At 43.2% G+C, this 17,589-nt stretch overlaps 1 protein-coding gene across 5 annotated transcripts in view; it reads left to right on the forward strand.

Annotated features, from left to right (window-relative positions):
• DENND1B (DENN domain containing 1B) overlaps window positions 1-17,589 on the forward strand; it is a 270,360-nt gene that overhangs the window by 68,115 nt on the left and 184,656 nt on the right. For all 5 annotated transcript variants that reach the window (XM_069737361.1, XM_069737358.1, XM_069737357.1 and 2 more), the window contains exon 3: window positions 9,329-9,372. In XM_069737361.1, the coding sequence (XP_069593462.1) occupies window positions 9,329-9,372 (44 nt within the window). The remainder of the gene's footprint in view (window positions 1-9,328; window positions 9,373-17,589) is intronic.

The following is a 17,589-nucleotide window of genomic DNA, read 5'->3' on the forward strand; positions in this document are numbered from 1 at the left end:
TCTATACAGCCTTGAGTATGTACCAAGACAACATGAGTAACATTTTCATGGATTGATTGAATAAAGAAGTCGAATAAGATGTTACGTACCAGTGGATGTGCCAGCATTCCTTCATTTCTTTTTCAGCCATATTATACAGCAAGTCAACAATTGGAGCCGCACCCACAATATTAGCAATGGCGTGTTTGTATACCCATGGTGAGTTCAGCATGCTTTTTTCATTTTACTAATGGCAATCGTAATCAGAAAGTGTAGATGTTACACAAGCCACTATCCTACAGCGGTGAAACTTGAAGCTTGTGAGTATCAACACAAGATTTCCCAGAGGGTCGCCGCTATCGTTGGTCTTTAATAGTATTAGTCTCATATGAGGAAGAGGGATTTTTTTGGGGGGCCCCATAGACTCTAAGGCCTGGGCGAGAGTGCAACATTGCCGTCCTTGTTGCCCTAAGTAAGGGAAACCTATGAAAGGGACAGGTCAATTCACTTTATAGATCAAATTGCACAAGGATACTCAGCTGTTTAGCTAATAGAAGCGATCAAACAATATAGTGGACAGATAGTGATGACTGCGATTTAGATGAGTTGTCCCCGTCCTCACACTTGTGGCCTATAGGCTCCTATGTACATATGTATAACCATTAATTTGTCTATCACCACGTAGGGGGCTCAGGAGCCCTTTCCTTGTGAGTGAAAAACACACACACATTCCGGATAGATCTATCCTTGTCATGCGTTCTCCTTCATAAAAGGCATCCTATGTATATGACAAGTGGATGGCGTAGCAACAGGTCACGGGCGGACATATCATTGGTGCAGCCGCACAGGGGCCCAAGACGTAAAGGGGCCCATTTCAAGCTCCGTGAGAGGTGGCATTGTGCATTATGATGAGCTGTTACCCTAGAAAAGGGCCCCTATAGTGTTACTGCACAGGGGCCTTCTGTCTGTATCCGCCAATGCAACAGGTGTTTGATTTGTATGAAAATATTGTTTCAAATTTCCCTTTTTCTCTCCTATGGGAATTTACATTAAGAGTCTCTTATATTTGTATTTAAAAAAACAAATGGGCAAAGACTTTAATTTTCAGTTAGCCAAATCCATCATTATTGGCCTCTGATTCACTGCAGTCTCCATAATGTTCAGAGATCTTTTTTTTTACTTTGTATTATTGAAAAGCTTATCCGGCCAGATAAAAAGTTGTGTAAATGTGTTTGAAATGCATATTGAGAAAACATTCCCATATACTTTCTTCATGGTCGCTGATTATAGGACCAGACCACTCTATTCTACGCCTGACGCAAGCGGGAGCGTCCCCCGGGACATGGCTGGTGACATGCTAGTAGGGGGCTCACTAGCCGAACTAGCCCCTTATTCTGTCACTCCATCAGATGTGGTGGATAAGAGGAGTAGCTAGCTGTAGCACTGAGCGCATCACTTGGCCACACGGGTCGGAAGGTGGAAGTTGTTTGCGCCATTGTTGTATGAAGCAAAGTGGTAGATTTTGACCTCTGTATCAGAGAAACGGGATGATAGAATTAGATCAGAGTTTAGCATTTTACTAGAAAATACAAATGTAAACAGCAGGTAAACTTTTGTCACATACTGGTCACATAAGATACACCTCATTTAAAGGATATGGACAGCGGTGGGGGCATTTATCATCCCTAAATATGCATACTGTTTGCTAAAGAGCATTTCTGCAATAGGTTTATGAAATACTTTGGATCTTCTGCCGCTGCTAAGTATCTCTGTGCATAAATGCGTCAACAGTAAAGTCACCAAGATCCCCCCTTTGTCTGATTCCCCTGACGTTGTGATTGTGCACAGTACAGAGTATCGGATGCAGTATTCAGAGCCGGATTATATGTGCAATTCTACAGTCTTATAGGGGTTTCCACACAAACATCACTTCATTTTTATGGGGTTTTTTTTTGCCTTCCTCTGGATCAACATGTTAGGGCATGTTAGGTTGAACTAGATGAACTTATAGTCTTCCATCAACCTTAATAACTATAATGCATTTTAAAGTTTATTTTATTCAATAGATTTTGGAGTAATAATAATTTCCACAATTGGATGTGTTTAAATAAAATGTCCCTGTGCTGAGATAATCTTATAAATGTCCCCTGCTGTACTGTGTAATGGCCGTGTCTGACCGTACAGGAACATGGTGTGATCATACTACAGCTCTAGGGCAGAAGAGACTATACAGACAGGACAGCACAGGGTTACAGCTGAGTCTGTGGGATAAAGCATTTCCCTGCCTGTTTTTAAAAAATGTTTTACCTCAAAGAACTGTTTGTGATCCCGTGCTGTCCTGTCTGTATACTCACTTTTGCTTCCCTCATGTCAAGGAGCTGTGGTATCATCAGACACACAGCAGGGGACATTTATAAGATCGTCTCAGCACAGGAACATGTTATTTAAAGGCATCCAATTGTGGAAATTATTATTATTCCAAGATCTATTCATTAAAATCATCTTTGTTCATGGGAAACCCCCCTTTCAATTTTTTACTTTGATTTCCTGGTCTCCGTTGTATGGTCTGTGGTGATTTACAGCCACGAGTGAATGTTCAGACCTGACTCTTGACACATTGGCCCCAAAAGTAATTGCTGACAAAGGGATGATAAGTTGACAGAAGTGATAGTTGTGCTGCCACAAAATGACCTGGATGATGATATATGACTGCCATGAGGAATGCTGCCCCACAAAATCCAAGACGCCGTGATATACGGTGTAACACGCTCCCTCTGGTCATACTGTGTCTTCAGAGATTGGTTGTGCCAGTTGTACCAGTGATAATCTGCTCTCCAACATTGTGACTAAGGGTTCCCATGTGTAGGGTCTCTAATTCCACCGCTAAAAAGAACAACAGGTAGTAATGGCTGAAGCCAAAAGTAAAATTGATATACTTTATTGCAGTGGAGGCCAAAATGTGTTATTGGGGACTATGTATATTGGCAGGAGAATAGAATAGAGGCACACTTGGGCATTTTCCACTACGAGACTATAGTAGTCCTTAGTAGATTGGCTAATACAAGGAGCGTATGATGCTGACTGCAATATTACATGTTATTTGTAGCCTAAGGTTCTGTTCACATGTCATTATTGTCACATTGGTAGTGCATTTTCTAGGATTGACACTGTTTACTTTATACACATTAGTCAGCCATTCAGTTGGTATTGTCCAATCTCACACCTTGGTCGGCCAATATTTACTTTATACATATCACTATTTTAATTAAACTGTGCTAATCCTAAATGCCATCTCAGGTGAGGAGAACAAGACATTATGGTTTAAACTTGAGAAAATCACAAAGATAAATGGGTTTCACATCTTGCTGTACCTGCTTTGTTCCACTTAAAATATATCAAAAACTTATGGCAACGTTTTTGCTGCATTTTTTTGCACTTACTCATTGCTTTTTATGGGTGAAAAAAAGCTGCAAAAACACTGAAAAAAGTGACACGCTGCAGTTTTCTAATTCAGTCAGGAAAAAAAAATTGTGTGTGCATGAGATTTCCGAAATCTCATAGTTTTTGCTGGTACTGTAAAAAGCAGCTTTTAACCCCTTCCCGACCTTGGGCTTTTCTATTTTCCTTTTTTGTTCCACTTCTTCCCAGGGCCTTAACCTTTTTATTTTACCATATCATGTACTAGAAAACGTTAAAAAAAATTTCAAGTGCTGTGAAATTGCAAAAAAAAAGTGCAATTCAATAATTGTTTGGGGTTTTTTTTTTTTTTTTTTTTTTTACCATGTTTGATAAATGCTAAAACTGACCTGCCATTATGATTCTCCTGGTCATTACGGGTTTGCAGGTCCCAAACATGTAAAAGGTTCTTTTTCATTTAAGTGGTAAAAACAAAATTCCACAATGTGTAAAAAAGAAGCTCCCTGCGCATGCAGTTTGATCAGGGAGTTCTGGGCAGTTAATCGGTTTTTTTTTGTATTGGTTAATTGTATGAAATAAAGGTTTGATATTTTTTGGCAAATTTTGTCTTATATTTTTACTATTTTGCTTGATGGTAGTTATATAGTCATCAACCAGATTGGCATGGGATTATCAGAATCAAACCTCTGTAAGTGGCTGTCCGGTTTTGAAAATCTTCATTGATTAGTGGTTTTTCTACAGCATGGCCACTACACGGGAAACTTAAGTATTATACAGTTTCCATTAACATTACTGCACTACCTATGTACCATATGGATGTGGCTAAACCCCCAAAGCGAGAAGAACCCTCTTGTAGCTGTTCTCCACTCTAAAGCTACATTAGGGGCAGCACGGTGGCTCAGTGGTTAGCACTGCAGACTTGCAGCGCTGGGGTCCTTGGTTCAAATCTCACCAAGGACAACATCTGCAAAGTGTTTGTATGTTCTCCCCATGTTTGCATGAGTTTCTTATGGGTTCTCCAGGTTCCTCTCACACTTGAAAGACATACTGCTAGGGGCTAGATTGTGAGCCCCAATGGGGACAGTGATGATGATGATGTGTGTAAAGCGCTGTGGAATATGATGGCACTATGTAAATGAATAAAACATACGCATTGTATGGATGTGTGCTGTCCGAGGAAAAAAAACGGGCAGCAGTGGTACGTGTGCATTATATAGATGTGTGCTGTCCGAGCAAAACGGGCAGCACTAGTACATGTCACACGCATTATATGGATGTGTGCAGTCTGAGCAAAACGGGCAGCACTAGTACATGTCACACGCATTATATAGATGTGTGCTGTCTGAGAAAAACGGGGAGCGGTAGTACGTGTCATACACATTATATATTGAACGCCCCCCCGAGGAAGCTATTGTGCGAAACGCGCGTCGGGGCCTCCTCTTCCACGTACTATTACAGGTTGGTCTTTAGATATCATGATAATTACCGTATGTATGCAGCCTCTTTATACTATATGGAATTTCTCCTGTATATACTTGTCTGTATGCTGCCCTATGCATTTTCCTATTTATGAACCTCCCCTTATTTAGCCTTGCTACCATGAGCCTTGCTCCTATGTGAAATCTTTTTCGTGTGAAGCCTTGTTATGTCCGATATTTTATATATATATTTATTGATTATTATGGTTTTCTCACACGCTTGGCAGTCTATTTATGGATACTACATATTTAAGTGCATATAATTTCCATTTTCATGTGACTTCCTATGATAGGAGCAATGTACATCCCTCTTTTTTTAGCTTATCTATATATATAATTGCCTAAGGGTTTTTTCGTCTCTGTCTGTCTGTCTGTCCTGGAAATCCCGGCTCTCTGATTGGTCGAGGCCGCTAGGCCTCGACCAATCAGAGACCGGCACAGCATCGACGTAGAAATCCCGCGTCTCTGATTGGTCGAGGCCGCCAGGCCTCGACCAATCAGCAACGGGCACAGCGACGATGATGTCATAAAGGACGTAGACATCTCACGTTTCTGATTCAGCGACGGGCACAGTATCGACGTAGATGTCATAATGGTTGCCATGGCGACGATGATGTCATAAAGGTTGCCTCGACCAATCAGCGACGGGCACAGTGTGCCGCGAATTCTGGAATCATCATTGTCCATATACTACGGGGACATGCATATTCTAGAATACCCGATGCGTTAGATGATGTCATAAAGGACGTAGAAATCCCGCGTCTCTGATTGGTTGAGGCCGCCAGGCCTCAACCAATCAGCAACGGGCACAGCGACGATGATGTCATAATGGTTGCCATGGCGACGATGATGTCATAAAGGTCGCCTTGACCAATCAGCGACGGGCACAGTCTGCCGCAAATTCTGGAATCATCATTGTCCATATACTACGGGGACATGCATATTCTAGAATACCCGATGCGTTAGAATCGGGCCACAATTGATGTCATAATGGTTGCCATGGCGACGATGATGTCATAAAGGTTGCCTAGACCAATCAGCGACGGGCACAGTCTGCCGCGAATTCTGGAATCATCATTGTCCATATACTACGGGGACATGCATATTCTAGAATACCCGATGCGTTAGAATCGGGCCACAATCTAGTTTATTTAATATCTGTATGGCTAGGAGTACGTGGCACTAGTGTGTAGCCTCGCCTTGTCTTCTTGCATCTTATTATTATTATTATTATTTTTGTTAGTATTGTTCTTCAATTTTTATACGTTTTCTTCAATAAATATTCAATTTTAGCTCTAGTGTCCATTTTTCTTTTGGTTCTTGTATGTATATTATGGCGGAGCATCTATATATATAATTGCCTAAGGGTTTTTCCGTCTGTCTGTCCTGGAAATCCCGGCTCTCTGATTGGTCGAGGCCGCCAATCAGAGACCGGCACAGCATCGACGTCGAAATCCCGCGTCTCTGATTGGTCGAGGCCGCTAGGCCTCGACCAATCAGCAACGGGCACAGCGACGATGATGTCATAAAGGACGTAGAAATCCCGCGTCTGATTGGTCGAGGCCGCCAGGCCTCGACCAATCAGCAACGGGCACAGTGACGATTATGTCATAATGGTTGCCATGGCGACGATGATGTCATAAAGGTTGCCTCGACCAATCAGCCACGGGCACAGCGACGATGATGTCATAATGGTTGCCATGGCGACGATGATGTCATAAAGGTTGCCTCGACCAATCAGCGACGGGCACAGTCTGCCGCGAATTCTGGAATCATCATTGTCCATATACTACGGGGACATGCATATTCTAGAATACCCGATGCGTTAGAATCGGGCCACAATCTAGTTTATGATATTTGCCCTTAAATAGTCGGTTTATACACATTATATAGATGTGTGCTGTCTGAGAAAAATGGGCAGCACTAGTATATGTCACACACATTATATAGATGTGTGCTGTCTGAGAAAAACGGGCAGCAATAGTACATGTCACACACATTATATAGATGTGTGCTGTCTGAGAAAAACGGGCAGCAATAGTACATGTCACACACATTATATGGATGTGTGCTGTCCAAGAAAAACGGGGAGCAGTAGTACGTGTCACACACATTATATGGATGTGTGCTGTCTGAGAAAAATGGGGAGCAGTAGTACATGTCACACACATTATATAGATGTGTGCTGTCCGAGAAAAACGGGCAGCAATAGTACGTGTCACACACATTATATAGATGTGTGCTGTCCGAGAAAAACGGGCAGCAATAGTACGTGTCACACACATTATATAGATGTGTGCTGTCCGAGAAAAACGGGCAGCACTAGTACGTGTCACACACATTGTATGGATGTGTGCCGTCTGACAAAAACGGGCAGCAATAGTACGTGTCAAACGCATTATATGGATGTGTGCCGTCTGACAAAAACGGGGAGCAGTAGTATGTGTTACACACATTATATGGATGTGTGCTGTCTGAGAAAAACGGGCAGCAATAGTACATGTCACACGCATTATATGGATGCGTGCTGTCTGACAAAAACGGGCAGCACTAGTACGTGTCACACGCATTATATGGATGTGTGCTGTCCGAGAAAAACGGGGAGCAATAGTACGTGTCACACGCATTATATGGATGTGTGCTGTCCGAGAAAAACGGGCAGCACTAGTACGTGTCACACGCATTATATGGATGTGTGCTGTCCGAGAAAAACGGGGAGCAATAGTACGTGTCACACGCATTATATGGATGTGTGCTGTCCGAGAAAAACGGGCAGCAATAGTACGTGTCACACATATTATATAGATGTGTGCTGTCCGAGAAAAACGGGCAGCACTAGTACGTGTCACACGCATTATATGGATGTGTGCTGTCCGAGAAAAACGGGGAGCAATAGTACGTGTCACACGCATTATATGGATGTGTGCTGTCCGAGAAAAACGGGCAGCACTAGTACGTGTCACACGCATTTTATGGATGTGTGCTGTCTGACAAAAACGGGCAGCAATAGTACGTGTCACACGCATTATATGGATGTGTGCTGTCCGACAAAAACGGGCAGCACTAGTACGTGTCACACGCATTATATGGATGTGTGCTGTCTGACAAAAACGGGCAGCAATAGTACGTGTCACACGCATTATATGGATGTGTGCTGTCCGAGAAAAACGGGGAGCAATAGTACGTGTCACACGCATTATATGGATGTGTGCCGTCTGACAAAAACGGGCAGCAATAGTACGTGTCACACGCATTATATGGATGTGTGCTGTCTGACAAAAACGGGGAGCAGTAGTACGTGTCACACGCATTATATGGATGTGTGCTGTCTGAGAAAAACGGGCAGCACTAGTACGTGTCACACACATTATATGGATGTGTGCTGTCTGAGAAAAACGGGGAGCAATAGTACGTGTCACACACATTATATGGATGTGTGCTGTCTGAGAAAAACGGGGAGCAATAGTACGTGTCACACACATTATATGGATGTGTGCTGTCTGAGAAAAACGGGGAGCAATAGTACGTGTCACACACATTATATGGATGTGTGCTGTCTGAGAAAAACGGGCAGCAATAGTACGTGTCACACGCATTATATGGATGTGTGCTGTCCGAGAAAAACGGGGAGCAATAGTACGTGTCACACACATTATATGGATGTGTGCTGTCTGAGAAAAACGGGGAGCAATAGTACGTGTCACACACATTATATGGATGTGTGCCCTCTGAACACTGACGTGTAATTCAATCAGTAATTATAAGTATTTTCTTGTGAGTATTGGATCAGAATCTCCAGTATAAGTCTATGAATGTGTAAAAAAAAAAAAAAACTCTGATCCCGTGCGGATAATTCGTACAGCTGCAGATTTTTACAGATACATCTCTATTAACCAAGGAAACTGTGTTTGATCATGTACATTTTACAATATTGTTGTCTAAAAAGAGATGACACACAGCGTTTAAAAATGGAAAGGGATGACAATACAGATAATTGTCCACATTTTCTGCTTGAAATTCTGCTGATCTTCCTCTGCTCGTCTGACCCTGGCTTTATGGGTCCGGAATCTCCCTCTTCTGGTGACTACTTTTCTAATAAGAGGGCATCCTTTGACACCAAAAGACTTCTAAATCTAATTTTAGATGCACATTTCTGTGGCTGATGTGTTGTGCAGCGCACAGGCTGTGGGGTTGGGGAAAGCTCTATTCTAATCATGGACTGTAAGCAGTATGGCTTTGATTGGAAGATTACAGGTTACTCTGTATAAACGCCAGGTATCGCTTGTGCCCAATTGTAGAGGTCAGGATTAACTCTTTGAGGTCTGCAGAAGTCTTGGGAGCATGTGTGCAAGAATTCTGATTATCCTTGGAAGAGAAGTGTCAATATTCATGTCTCTGGTGGATCCATCCTGTCCTGACTCCTCTGATTAATGCTCTGTGTCAATTATTTACAGATCCGGCCTTACTCTGGATGTTCCCGGAGGACTTCTCGGACCAGGTTGGTAACATCACAAGTAGGTCTGATTGTGTGAGCGGCCAGTGAGCGCGGCTGGATGTAATGATGTGTGCACACCTCCGCTTCCCGACCGCTCGCTAGAATTCTTCTTCACTGTGTGCAGCTCACAATTACCTTCATATTTGTCAGTGGTAAATCTGCCGGACTATCTGATGGCGTGACCTGAAACGGCAGTGACTTTCCTGACCTGCAGGCTCACAGGAGGAATTCTGCATATGTAAAACACCTCTAATCAGGCCCGAGCACACTACTGTGTCGTGAACTTTACTATTAATATGAAATTCATTCAGGTTGTTAGAATAATCTGGAATGTTATTATCAGCAATTCTGAGCCCAAACTGATGGAAATGATCATAAGAATATTTTAGGTCACTGTCATGGTAAAGAATGACCATATGGATCAGATAGACAGCAGAGTTTCCACCTCTGATTTGTATGGAGATGACCTCTCATCCACACACTGTGAAGAAAATCTGCAGTAAAAATTGACATACGCTATAAATTTTAAATCTGCATTTCAATTAATTGGATTTTTACCTTGGATTTGACCATGGTTTTCACCCTTAGCAATACATAGGGTCAAATCTGCCGCAAATCGTCAGCATACATACTATCGCCCTGGGTTCATAGGTTACATACCAATTAGATAAAAATTAGTCTTTCTTCCATTTGGCATCTCCCGTGCATTTGTCCAATCTGATCTTATGGTGCATGTGCAGATCTGATTGTGTCATCTCACATGTCCAACATTCACAGTCCGTGTATGGATTGCCATGACCGGGGCCGACCGCGGGCCTCTTCATCCAAACATAAGACTATGAGGCTATTATGCCGCGGCCCATTTACTCCGCTGAAATGTGGCTATCCTAAGAGTCTGACCACCATTGATTGGATACCCTGTGACCATATAAATAATTTATTAACTTTAATTACAGTACTTTTTTGGAGGAGGGGAGGAATTGCTATTATGCTGTATTTTATTTTTGTAATTTGTCGTTCACTGTGCATATTATATAATGTGATAAATATTATATAATGTGATAACTTATACAAATGTAGCATTACACTGTCAAAGTACAACTATTTTTTTGGGGAAAAGGTTTTATTTTAATTTTAGTAACTTTACTAATATAATAAATTCGAGCCATGTTTCATGTGGACAGTTTCTATTACTGAAGTCGTTGCTGTTTTGGGAGCCCTGGCCGGGTATTATGGGGTGCACTGTGTCTGTCCTCTTTATGACTTTCAGGGGGACACCGTGACATGACATTATTATAAATCTACTGGTCAGGAATTCTGAGGATAATGTGCTAGTTACCTTTATGGAGGTGCAGGCCACGCATTGTAAGGCCATTGTGGGTTTCGGCAATATGGGGAATCTCAAATAGGCATTAATGTTACGGGGACAATGGGGCAATTGTGCTTATGAGGGCGCTGTGGTTGTCGGTAACTTAAGAAGGGGGCTTTTTTGAGAAAAAAACTATCTTTCCTGCATTGAGAAGGGCTGTAATGTATTGTGGCCTCACAGGATGCATCAGTGGGTCCATGGGCAGGGGCTATGTAAGGACCAGCAGCCTCTTCACCACCAGAGGCTTGGTGCTCTCCAGGCATCTGCACTCCCATCCATCCTATTCCCAAGAGTTGGAATGAAGGAGATGGTGATTAAGAAGGAGCACATACGGAGTGTGTGTGGGGAGGCCGAGTGGCATCAGATGACCTCCACTTCTCCTCTTTGCTGTGGCCTGATATGGCGCTAACACCAAATGCAAGTTGTTGTCTTGCTCTCATACCCATCTTTTGGTGTCTCCTCAAAGCCATAAAGATACTCCTTCACCTGAGTTATGGCGGCAGCTGGAAATATCTTACCAGTATTGACCTAGCACCTTACCTGGTGGAGAATGTGAAATTGAAGCCCTTACCCAATGGTAGGCAAGCTGTCTCAGATAATGGGCCCCATAGCACTGCAGTGAAAACACTAATCTTCCCTTCATCTCTAAACTCCTCGAACGCCTGGTCCACTCCCGTCTTACCCGCTATCTCTCAGATAACTCTCTTCTCGACCCTCTTCAATCTGGCTTCCGCTCTTTACACTCTACTGAAACTGCCCTCACTAAAGTCTCTAATGACCTACTAACAGCTAAATCTAATGGTCACTACTCCATGCTAATTCTGTTGGATCTCTCTGCAGCATTCGATACTGTGGATCATCAGCTCCTCCTCACTATGTTCCGCTCCATCGGCCTCAAGGACACCGTTCTCTCATGGTTCTCCTCCTATCTCTCTGACCGATCCTTCACTGTATGTTTTGCTGGTTCCTCCTCCTCTCACCTTCCCCTTACTGTTGGGGTTCCTCAAGGATCAGTCCTAGGCCCCCTCCTCTTCTCGTTGTATACTGCCCCTATTGGACAAACAATCAGTAGATTTGGTTTCCAGTACCATCTCTATGCTGACGACACCCAATTATACACCTCTTCTCCTGTTGTCACGCCGACCTTTTTAGAAAACACCAGTGATTGTCTTACCGCTGTCTCTAACATCATGTCCTCCCTCTATCTGAAACTAAACCTGTCAAAAACTGAACTCCTCGTGTTCTCTCCCTCTACTAACCTACCTTTGCCTGACATTGCCATCTCCGTGTGCGGTTCCGCCATTACTCCATAGCAACATGCCCGCTGCCTTGGGGTCATCCTTGATTCTGACCTTTCATTCACCCCCCACATTCGATCACTGGCTCGCTCTTCTTACCTGCATCTCAAAAACATTTCTAGAATTCGCCCTTTTCTTACTTTCGACTCTGCAAAAACTCTTACTGTTTCACTTATTCATTGTCGTCTGGACTATTGTAACTCTCTACTAATCGGCCTCCCTCTTACCAAACTTTCCCCGCTCCAATCTGTCCTGAATGCTGCTGCCAGGATCATATTCCTCACCAACCGTTACACCGATGCCTCTACCTTGTGCCAGTCATTACACTGGCTACCCATCCACTCCAGAATCCAGTACAAAACTACTACCCTCATCCACAAAGCACTCCATGGCTCTGCACCACCCTACATCTCCTCTCTGGTCTCAGTCTACCACCCTACCCGTGCCCTCCGCTCCGCTAATGACCTCAGGTTAGCATCCTCAATAATCAGAACCTCCCACTCCCGTCTCCAAGACTTTACACGTGCTGCGCCGATTCTTTGGAATGCACTACCTAGGTTAATACGATTAATCCCCAATCCCCACAGTTTTAAGCGTACCCTAAAAACTCACTTGTTCAGACTGGCCTACCGCCTCAATGCATTAACCTAACGATCCCTGTGTGGCCTATTTATATATAAAAAAAAAACAAACAAAAAAAAAAAAACCAGGTTCCTCGCATCATGTTCTCATTCACTTTATGCAGTTAATAGCCCTCTGTGTCTGTACTGCTACATACTTAGGCAGGTAACTGGTTCATGCAGCTTTACATGAACACCCGAGCCTTACACTATGGCCGGTCCGAATAACTAAAGCAATTGTTACCATCCACCTCTCGTGTCTCCCCTTTTCCTCATAGTTTGTAAGCTTGCGAGCAGGGCCCTCATTCCTCCTGGTATCTGTTTTGAACTGTATTTCTGTTATGCTGTAATGTCTATTGTCTGTACAAGTCCCCTCTATAATTTGTAAAGCGCTGCGGAATATGTTGGCGCTATATAAATAAAAATTATTATTATTATTATTATATTATATAGTTCCAAATGTTGGGATTTGTTAACCCATCTCTGTGTGTAAACCATCCAAAAAAACACATAAAACCTTACTTTTACAGATCAAAGGGTCAGGGAATAGTCAATACTAACAATTCTCTTAATAGATAACTGCATATGTATGTACACAGGGCTCCAGGTCCTATCCACATGGATGATAACATGTAAACCTCTTACCCTATCACCACGATGCATCACCCGTTATGAGATTAGCATGTAGCTCCATAGGACAGGAAACCATAAATGTACCACGGAAATGGCGGACTCTTTGGTACACGGATATCCAGGCTACATTCAGTTTTTGATGTTACAGATTTTTTGCACCTATTGTGTAAATTGTTACTTGCATTTTTTCATTGTGTTTTTGAGGGTCGTTTTTTTTTACATGCATTTTTATTGCGTTTGTTAACACTGTTATTTTTGTCTTTCTAGTGTGTCATACTTCCTGGTACTTGGCTTTGACTTTATTGATACAGTCATGTGCAGATTACCGTACATTCCTTTTTGATGCGTTTCTTCCGTGGATTTACTTGTTTGTGGGAAAATTCTGCACATAAATCTCAGCATACCCGCAAGAGAAATTTACATGCTGCGGACTTGAAACTCATTTCGGAAGTCAGTTTACATGGAGATTAAAAAAAAAAAAGCACAGTGTGCATGATGTTACTGTAAATCCCATCCACATTGCTGGAGCGGTAAGACGCCAGGCACTCATGGTGGGCACACAGCCTTAACTCTCCCAAACTCCTGCGTTGGGCGTAGTGACGAGAGCGCTGGCTCTGATTTCCATCCTCTTCACCTGCTTTGTGGTTACGGCACGTGTGACATCTGAATGGCAGACTCACTTCTTAACCACTTAATCTGGGGTTAATGGCCACGTCTGTAATGGTCTTTAAGGGATAATCTCATTTAGAAATTTCCATCTCGATTTCCTACGGCCGGGCTGCTTTGCTTCTTGAGGTGATTACGTTTTACGGCCCATCATTGCGTTTTTACTATAGACAGTGGGTCACTGTAAACCAATGTATATTGGATATCCCGGTCCTCCTTATATTTTTTTTAGTTTGCAATAATAAGTCACATTTTACCTATAATTAATTTAAAAAAATAAAATAACATGAAATGTAATTATTCATATCAACGAGGGATAATATGAGTACACCCGTCATGGTAGAATTGAAATGATGGCACAATGTAGTAATGTGTATAAGCTATTATAAAGCCTTCGCCTTTGTTGTGCGGAAGGGTTAAAAGTGCATGTTGGAGATTACGATGAAGAAACAGTTTTTCTTTACCGGGAGGGCATTTTAAGAATCAAACCAGCATATGGCACCAGCCAAGACCCCCCCACTATCTGCCTCTTTCGTCTGCCAAAGCCCCTTTGTCTCGGCCCCATTGTTACCAGGACTTATTGACAGTTGTAGAACGTAGCTGAAGACACGAGGGACACCCACCACCCCGGGGAGAGGCACAGGCATGGATTATGGAAATATGAATTGATCTTTAGAAGTAGGGCCCTTCCTCTGTTCTGCAGGAAACACAATGACGAGGGGGAGAAGGGGCTACGGCGAGATGTGAACACTAAGAATGGGCTGGGAGCTCACCCTTCCCAGCTGTTGGTAAAAATAAAAAAGGAGAATGTAGCATTGCCACATCACAAGGAGCTGTGAAAAGGCAGAGGATAATGAAGCGACTTGTTAGACATATTTTGGAATAATGTATGCGGCAGAGTTTAATCCCCTTATATCCAGACACTCTTTTAATAATGCAGAGGATGTTGCCAGCAGGTTTCAAAGATAAATTCTGTCATTTTGACTGGTGTGAAAGAAGCCTGTGTGGGTTGTGAGATATTTCTATTTATCTGCGCGTTTTGTGCGAGGGGTAGTGGGCTCGGGGTTCCTCCTTGCGCACACGCTTTAATTATTATTTTTCGTAGCTTTCTCTTTGACAGCTCGTAGTGTTATTATTTATTGCGCTCCATAGCTGCTATTACTGTTCTGTCTCATACCTACGCTAATTGCCAGCATTGATAGTCCATAGCCGCGGTGTGCATGACAACTTCAGCCACATTGCACGCCAATACAAGTGAATGGAGAAATGTGAGGAGACTGCGGGGGTCGCTATTCAGTCATTTTTGTGTGGGACTGTGAGATTTACACAAAGTTGCAGTTATTGTCGCTTTTACTAACACAAAGTAGTTGGCGTCACATTGATGTATGTGACTCCATACAATCCAAAGACTAATGACTAACTAGATGTTGTATATCCATGAAAGTTTGGATGACTTGGTGCTTTATCTGCCATATACCATACTATATATTATTCACTTATCACCTACCCACCATTATGTGTGTATATCATCCTATATATTATTCGCTTATCACCTACCCACCATTATTATGTGCATATACCATCCTATATATTATTCACTTATCACCTACCCACCATTATTATGTGCATATACCATCCTATATATCATTCACTTATCTCATGCCACCATTATTATGTGCATATACCATCCTATATATTATTCACTTATCTTCTGCCACCATTATTATGTGCATATACCATTGTTCAGGATAGCAAAACAAAAGAACAACCTTTTCCAGCACAAAGAGAAAAAATAGTGTAAAAAGTTCATACAACATATAGCGGGTCCGCCTGCTCAGGATTGTGTCCAGTTCTTTAGGTCTTTTCACAGACCAACACACAGGAGATCCACATATCTCCAGGTCCAAACACTCAGTCTCCATTTTATTTTCTAAACCACGCTTTGGGTGTAGGGATATGTGATCAGTCATTCCCACCCATCTCTTATGACTGCTCATAAAACCAGGCCCTGGAATGGCCTAATAACTCTCTCAGGACTATATGTGCTGGAGCATGCTTCCGAGCTCACATCACCAGAGCTAATAACCAAAAATGACACATATATCCCCTCAAGGACCCATTCAGCGGTCATCTTACATACCCCCTCTGCCCAAAGCCAGGGGGCTTGGCATCTTGTGCCATCAAACAGTGGACTCTCGACAGAGTTACAGCATTGTCATACAGCTTCCCTGGCCCGTGCTTCACATGGAAGTTATAATGCTGAAGTGCTAGGAACCACCTGGTCACTTGGGCAATACTTCTCCCTCATCCACTTCAGTTGGGCATAGTCTGACACTAGCCTGAACTTCCTGCCTAACAGATAGTACCTTAGAGTGTCTAACGCCCTCTTGATGGCCAAACATTGCTTCTCCACTATGGAGTAATTATTCTCGCAGGATGACATCCAACTCAGATACACTTTGGGGTGCTCTACCCCGTTCACCTCTTGTGAGAAGACAGTGCCCAGCCCCACATCTGATGCGTCCGTCTGGACCACAAACTTCTTGGAGAAACCCGGTGCCACCAGCAGCTGCTCTTTACATCGGGCTAGCTTCAGTTCCTGGAAGGCCGCTTAAGCTTCTGGAGACCACTTAGCCAGAGCACACTTGGCCCTTTTAAGGAGGTCTGTCAGAGAGGTGACCACCATTACGAAGTTCGGAATAAACCGGCGGTAATATCCTACAATCCCCAGGAATGCTCTGACCTGCTTCTTTGAGAGGGGTTATAGCCAACTCTGGATCGCCTCAACTTTTTTTATCTGAGGCTTTATTTCACCCCTGCCTATAACATAGTCCAAGTATTTAGATTCCTCCATTCCTAACACACATTTCTTCAGGTTTATAGAAAACACCGCCTTCCATAGAGCATCAAGTATCACCTGGACTTTGCTCATATGGCTCCCCCATTCCAGGCTGAAGATCACAATGTCATCCAGGTAGGCCGCTGCCTAGCGCTTGTGGGGGAACTAGAATCTGATCCATGGCTCTCTGGAATGTGGCTGGAGCTCCTTGTAACCCAAACGGCATCCTTGTAGTTTGGAAGCATCCATCTGGCATTGAAAAGGCAGTCTTCCCCTTGGCGTCTTGGGACATGGAAATTTGCCAATACCCTTTTGTGAGGTCAAGGGTAGTAATCTACCGAGACGGGTCTAGCCTCACGATTCATCGACATTGGGCATTGGGTATGTATTGAACTTAGAATCCTCGTTCAGCTTCCTATAGTCATTGGAAAACTGCCATTCTCCATCTGGTTTCGACACTAAGACTATTGGACTGGACAAGCCACTCTTGGTTTCCTCAATGACTCCCAGACTCTGCATCCACTTCACCTCCTTTGAGATCACCTCTCAGCGGGCTCCGGGTATCCGATATGGCTTCAAGTTGACCCGGACATGAAGCTCCGTCAGAACCTCATGCTCTATGACTTTTGTACAACACGGCAGTTCTGAGAACAGGTCTCTGTTCCGCTGTTGCAACTCTCTACACCGTTGCTTTTGGACACGTGACAGCGTCTCTGTCACCTTAATTTCCTCTATGGCAGCTTCAGGCTTGGCCAACAAACACGGAGCTTCCACGGGTTCCCTATCTCGCCATGG

The sequence above is a fragment of the Ranitomeya imitator genome, chromosome 8 (genome assembly GCF_032444005.1).
Source record: "Ranitomeya imitator isolate aRanImi1 chromosome 8, aRanImi1.pri, whole genome shotgun sequence".
Lineage (NCBI taxonomy): Eukaryota > Metazoa > Chordata > Amphibia > Anura > Dendrobatidae > Ranitomeya > Ranitomeya imitator.